Genomic DNA, 6,000 nt, shown 5'->3' on the forward strand with positions numbered 1-6,000 from the left:
TCTAATTTTAAGTCAAAATGAATCTTAAAGACAGTAATTTCTTTCTATAATTTGTAAATAACTGTAATCCCATTTGTGAATTTTGAGCAACAATTGCAGGTTTGGAAAAGGAAAGGATTTTCAATTACTATACATATGCAGATTGCAGAGTAAGAGCGTGTTGAGCAGTCAATAATTACACAGATTATTTTAACTTTCCACACCAAGTCTTCATTTTTGACTTCCAATAAAATTCTAAAATATCTACAGATTCTCCAATCACCTTATATCTCCTCCAAATTCTGGCCCACAAGTAGGAATTGGATTAGGAATTTCAGGTGTTTCAGTTATTTATTGCTTTGGACTGTGCAAAGCTGAGTTCTTGAATCTTTAGGTTTGATGATTGACTCTAATTCATCTTGTTATTGAATTTTATGCTATTGGGGTTACCAAAGTTTCGATCTTTATAATATCTCTGCTGATTCTTGAATTGGGGAATTATGGGGTGTGTTTGTGGGAAGCCATCTTCAGCAGTTGAAGATAGTGAGTTTAGCCCTAAACAGAGGGAGTTGAATAGGAAGGCTTCAGAGCTGCGTTTGGCTAGAGGGGTTTCTTCGAGAAGGAGTGAGAGCTTCTCATTGAAGGAGGGTTTGGAGAAGGGTGATGTTAGAGTTGGATTGATTGAGAAGAAGGTTTGTGGGTCTAGGAAGGTGAGGGATGATTGTTGTGAGAAGAGGGGAGGGGGCTGTGATGATCTTGGTGGCAATTTCCCGGACTTCGGGAGCCTCCCGAGGGCGGTGGAAGGCGAGCAGGTCGCTGCTGGATGGCCGTCTTGGCTGGTCGCGGTGGCCGGGGAGGCTATCCGAGGCTGGGTTCCACGGAAAGCCTATACCTTTGAGAAACTTGATAAGGTATTGATGATTAAGATTTGGTAGCTTGATCAGAGTTTTGTATTTTTGTTGCTATTGATGCTGAATTTGATGTGCTTTTGATGTTTTGGGACTTATGGTAGCTTTTGATGTTGATTTTGTGGTATTAGCAGCAAGAATTGATAGCATGATCAGAGTGAGAAGAGAAGATTGTTATGTTAAATCTGTTTATTGAGTGATCTTGCTCGTTTATTCGATATAAAATAGACGATTTCACTATTTTTTCGAGCTATCATAGCAATAGATGCAGGATTTATGTGTTCCTTTGATCATCTTTGAGGTTGTGATGAGAGGTGTGTTTTCTTTGAGGATATGAATGGTTGTGGCTCTTGTGTGATGGCGTTTCGTTGTTGCAGATTGGTCAAGGGACTTACAGTAGCGTGTACAAGGGTCGGGATCTCCTGACTAACAAGTACGTGGCTCTGAAGAGAGTGCGTTTCGATAATATGGACCCAGAGAGCGTAAAGTTTATGGCGAGGGAGATTCTCATTTTGAGAAGGCTTGATCACCCGAATATCATCAAGCTGGAAGGGATAATCACATCAAAAACATCTTCGTGTTTATATCTCGTGTTTGAGTACATGGAACATGATCTCACCGGGCTTGCTTCACTACCCGGTGTCAAGCTCACAGAGCCGCAGGTGAAGTGTTACATGAAGCAGCTATTGAGTGGACTAGACTATTGTCATAGGAACGGTGTCCTGCATCGTGATATCAAGGGCTCGAATCTCTTGATTAACAATCACGGGATCTTGAAAATAGCTGATTTTGGGCTGGCGAGTTATTTTGATAGTCACAACAAGATCCCTCTCACAAGCCGTGTCGTGACATTGTGGTATCGGCCGCCTGAGCTTTTGCTCGGAGCGACTCAGTATGGAGCTTCTGTCGACTTGTGGAGCGCTGGCTGCATTCTCGGGGAATTGTATGCTGGCAAGCCCATCATGCCGGGTAGAACAGAGGTATTTTCGCAACTCTTGCACTTGGAATTCGTTTCGACATGAACTTAAACGACAGATGAATAAACTAACTTTCATCCTTGCAGGTTGAGCAGCTGCATAAGATCTTCAAGCTTTGTGGTTCGCCTTCCGAGGATTATTGGAGAAAATCGAAGCTACCTCATTCACCCGTCTTTAAGCCTATTCAGCCCTACAAACGACGGATAGCTGATACCTTTAAGGATCGTCATGATGCTTCCGTAAGGCTGATTGAGATCCTACTCTCGGTCGATCCTTCAGATCGAGGGACTGCAGCTAGTGCTCTCGAGAGTGAGGTGCCCTCTCTCTCTCTGTTATGAAGTGTTCTTTAGATTTCCGAGCCGAAGTTTAGTGTGTCGTACTGATTTTATGTTTTCCTACAGTTCTTCAAAACAGCTCCCGTTCCCTGTGATCCAGCAAGTTTGCCCAAGTATCCTCCCAGCAAAGAGATAGATGCAAAGCTGAGAGAAGACGAAGCAAGAAGGTCTGCAGTTTTATTATTCTTTCATACTGTTTAAGGCTTTTGCTTAACTCACACACATGTACATCGTTTCTAGTCTTCGATCGATCATTATGTTTGGGCCGTCTTTCAACAGGAAAGGAGCTTCCGGAGCTAAGGGACAGAAGGGCGACTGCAATTCTAAAAAATCGAGAGAATTCAGAACTGTGGCAGGGCATGATCCCAAAGCCGAGTTAGCTAAGTTAATGCCGGTGCGCTCCAGTTTCCTTACGATTTTATTTTGGCTCTCTTACATTCGAGAAGACAAAACTTCTTCGTCATACAACGGATGTAGGATAATTACGTCAGTTAACGTTCGTTCCTAGTTTTATGACCTGTAATGTTCGTTCATTCTATGTTTGTGTACTGAAATAGCGTCTCGGTAGATTGTTAGTTGTCTAGGAACTGCACCTCGTAAACTTAGATGTGTAATTTTGCTTTGTAGCCCGGATAAAGTTTCGATTTTTAGCCCTGATCAGTTTATGATGCTCACATTCTACATCGATTATTGATTTTGTGAACCGTGGTTTAGGTGAGGCAGAGCCACGCGGACTCAAACAGCCGTAGCGGATTTTTGAACGTTCAAAAGGAAGATGTCGTTTCCGGTTTTGCAATGGATCAATCAGGGCGGGAACAAGTTCTATCCGAAAGGAGCAGAGATCGTCAGCAAAAGCCTCGGGAGAGAGTGATTTCTAATTCCGGTCCTCTTGTTTCCACCAGAAACGGTGCTCCACGAGCAGAGTGCCGAGACAGTTTAGCTTCTCAGCACGTCGAGGCTACAAATCAGGCAGGCAGGTTCTCGCAGTCGTTTTGGGAAGCCGTGAGAAGGCACGACAAGAGACGACAGGAGGCTACGAACCAAGCTGAATACGGAAGAATCAACACGAAAGAAACCGTCTTGGTATGCAAAACACTAGACTTTGTTATCTATTTTTGTGAATATGAGAACTTTGTCATTGGTATTTGTGTTTTGTATCACGAGCCATTGGCGATCGTCTAACCCGAGCCTCGTCCGTTTTCGTTTCTTGTTTTGTTCGTTTCGCCCTTGGCCAGGACGGGCACGGCCAGAAGGAGAGAAAGATCCATTTCTCGGGCCCTCTCCTCGCTCCATCGAACAACATAGAGCAGGTGCTGAAAGAGCACGATCGCCGGATCCAAGAAGCTGCTCGGCGTTGGAGGCACGAGAAGACGAGGGGTGGTAGAGTTCGGCCTCATGAGACGCATCCGTCGTCGTACGTCCCGACTCGAAGTGCCGGCTAGCCCCGTGCCGTCGGGATCTATACATGCGTATATATTCATACATATAGCAAGTGTTTCTTTCACATGCGTAAATTGTGTACAGATTGTGAGGATTGGTTTTTTTTTTTGTTGGATTGATCCAATCTCTAAATGAAGAGCAGTTGTTTAGATTATGTTTTGAAGTAGGAAGGGTACTTGTTCTTGATGAGATTGGGTTGTTCAATTAGTGCTCATATTTTGTTAGATGCTACTGTATTTTTCTATTCTATAAATGATTTTACTCTAAAATTAATCATATAATACACAATATGACAACCGATACAAACTCCTCAAACACGTGCTATTTTCAAATTGTGAAAAGACTGAAAATTAATCGCTTCATGTGAGTTGTATCTAGGTATGTCAATCGGGCCAGCCCATCGAGTTTCGGGCCAATTCTACTCGGGTTGCGGGTCAATCGGGTGCGCGCTAATCGGGTTGTGGTTTTTTCGGGTTATAAAAGTTCAACCCTAACCCTAAAAGCTCGGGTTTCGGGCTAGCCTTCGACTGTGGAGAGACGAATTCGAATCCTCCCAAGACAGTAAATGGTGTTTTTTTTTTAGCAATGTTTCCCATTCATATAGAACTAGTAGTTTTTACTAGTACTATTATTCAAGATTAATTATTTTAAAAAATATGATTATTATGAAAAAAAATATGTCATATATATTTGATATTAGTATAAGTAATCTCATTCAATGTCGACGCTACTTTTGATGACAATCATGTCGTGACTACTTGTGCTGAGATAAATATCGAAAAATAATAGACACCTATAATAGTAATTTGGACATCCTGCGTCCGCCACTGAATTTCATTTATACTAAATTAATAGTGATATCATAAACATCCACGTAGAATATTATCAATTGCATGCGTTCGGCAAGTATTAGACTAAGTTCAAAATTAAATTGTTATGTAGCATTAAATACTATGGAATTAAATGTGTACTTATATAGTCAATTTTCAGTCAGATTAAATATATAGTCGTAGAGTGAACAATCACCGACGCAAATCGAAATCTTGAGATATGTATAATTTATGGAATATTATCTTTATTTATTTAACAAGACGCAAACCAAACCGATTTACTCCATTTCTTTATCTCCATATACTAACTCGAATTATTAAATTTCAAATTAAATCAAATTAAGATACTCTTTACCCCAAATTACCAAATTTCTAGATATGGAATTTAGATAACAATATATATCATCAGTCATCAGATAAAATAGTCACAAAATTAGAATATAGGACAGATTTTAGTTTCCATAACTCTAACACCTAGACACTCTTGAATTGGATAAAAAAATATATAAAACTCCTAAAAAATTGCGTACATACTATATTCTTATATAAATATATAACAAAGAAGATTCTATATTGTAAGCAAGTAAACTCCCTATATTTATATATAGACATAATACAAGATCATAGAACTATTTCCTATCCATAACACACAAGAGAGTTGAGAGAAATAGAGAGAGAGTTAGAAAACATGTTACCTATGCGATTTGTGTTCAATCCGAGCGGCGAAGATTTGATCAATGGATACCTTTATCCGTGGGTGAAGCAAGAGGAGCTGCCGTGGAATGACATTCCGGTGAAGGAAATCTACGGCCCATCGTCGGATCCGTGGGTGGTTTTCTACGACGTGGAGTCGCGTTGGCACTCTAGGTCGGAGGAGAAGGGCGCCATCAAGTACACCATCTACGCCTTCTCATTTATCTCGAGGGTTTCAAACTCGAAGAGGGTTTCTCGAAGGGCGGGGACCGGGACTTGGGCTGGCCAAACGGGCCCCGAGATTATCCAAGACTCCAAGAACGGCCAAATCATCGGCCAATCCAAGATACTCGCCTTCGAGCACCCGGGCTCGGTGGCCGATTTCGGCCACTGGAGCATGCATGAATATTCCCTCAGCGATGACCTAATTAAGTCAACCGGTGTACCAAATGCAGCCGATGTCGTCGTGTGCAAGATCACCAAGACCGTCAAGAAGAAGAAGAAGAAGAAGAACAACAAATCCGGCAAGGGATCGGAGGTAGAGCCTCTACTAGAGAATATGCTAGATGATAAATAGTGTAGTAGTATTATGTAATCTTCTCGGGTTTTCTTTGTCGGTTCTTTCCCGAGTCGTATCAAGAGAGTCGAACCGCATAGGGTTGGAATTCTAGAAATTCTAGAATTCCATAGATCGAGTCAATTAATTGAGAAATAAGATAATTTATTCTTCTCATTCATCGTTGAATTCTTTATTTTTGCAAATCCTACAACTCAAATTAATTAGGGTTTCGAATATCGCATCTTCTCGAAACTTCGTTCGAGTGCGCTCATAAATTTC

General features: G+C 41.3%; 2 protein-coding genes across 2 annotated transcripts; both read left to right on the forward strand.

The window, feature by feature from the left end:
* The first annotated feature begins 203 nt into the window (after positions 1–203).
* On the forward strand, positions 204–3,915 carry LOC125190451 (probable serine/threonine-protein kinase At1g54610). The gene is made up of 7 exons (XM_048087764.1): positions 204–890; positions 1,265–1,867; positions 1,951–2,178; positions 2,266–2,366; positions 2,479–2,593; positions 2,914–3,282; positions 3,435–3,915. Exons 1-7 carry the CDS (start codon positions 480–482, stop codon positions 3,639–3,641), a joined length of 2,034 nt encoding a protein of 677 aa, XP_047943721.1. The 5' UTR covers positions 204–479; the 3' UTR covers positions 3,642–3,915.
* Positions 3,916–5,166: 1,251 nt separating this feature from the next.
* LOC125188199 (NAC domain-containing protein 78-like) lies at positions 5,167–5,739 on the forward strand. The gene has a single exon (XM_048084958.1). The coding sequence runs from the start codon at positions 5,167–5,169 to the stop codon at positions 5,737–5,739; it is 573 nt and encodes a 190-aa protein (XP_047940915.1).
* The last annotated feature ends 261 nt before the right edge of the window (positions 5,740–6,000 follow it).

The sequence above is a fragment of the Salvia hispanica genome, chromosome 5, assembly GCF_023119035.1.
Source record: "Salvia hispanica cultivar TCC Black 2014 chromosome 5, UniMelb_Shisp_WGS_1.0, whole genome shotgun sequence".
NCBI lineage: Eukaryota > Viridiplantae > Streptophyta > Magnoliopsida > Lamiales > Lamiaceae > Salvia > Salvia hispanica.

Coding starts and splice junctions, on each gene's coding strand:
- LOC125190451 (XM_048087764.1), top strand. CDS start 480: ATGGGGTGTGTTTGTGGGAAGCCATCTTCAGCAGTTGAAGATAGTGAG. Junction 2,179..2,265: donor CTAGTGCTCTCGAGAGTGAG/GTGCCCTCTCTC, acceptor GTTTTCCTACAG/TTCTTCAAAACAGCTCCCGT. Junction 3,283..3,434: donor ACACGAAAGAAACCGTCTTG/GTATGCAAAACA, acceptor GCCCTTGGCCAG/GACGGGCACGGCCAGAAGGA.
- LOC125188199 (XM_048084958.1), top strand. CDS start 5,167: ATGCGATTTGTGTTCAATCCGAGCGGCGAAGATTTGATCAATGGATAC.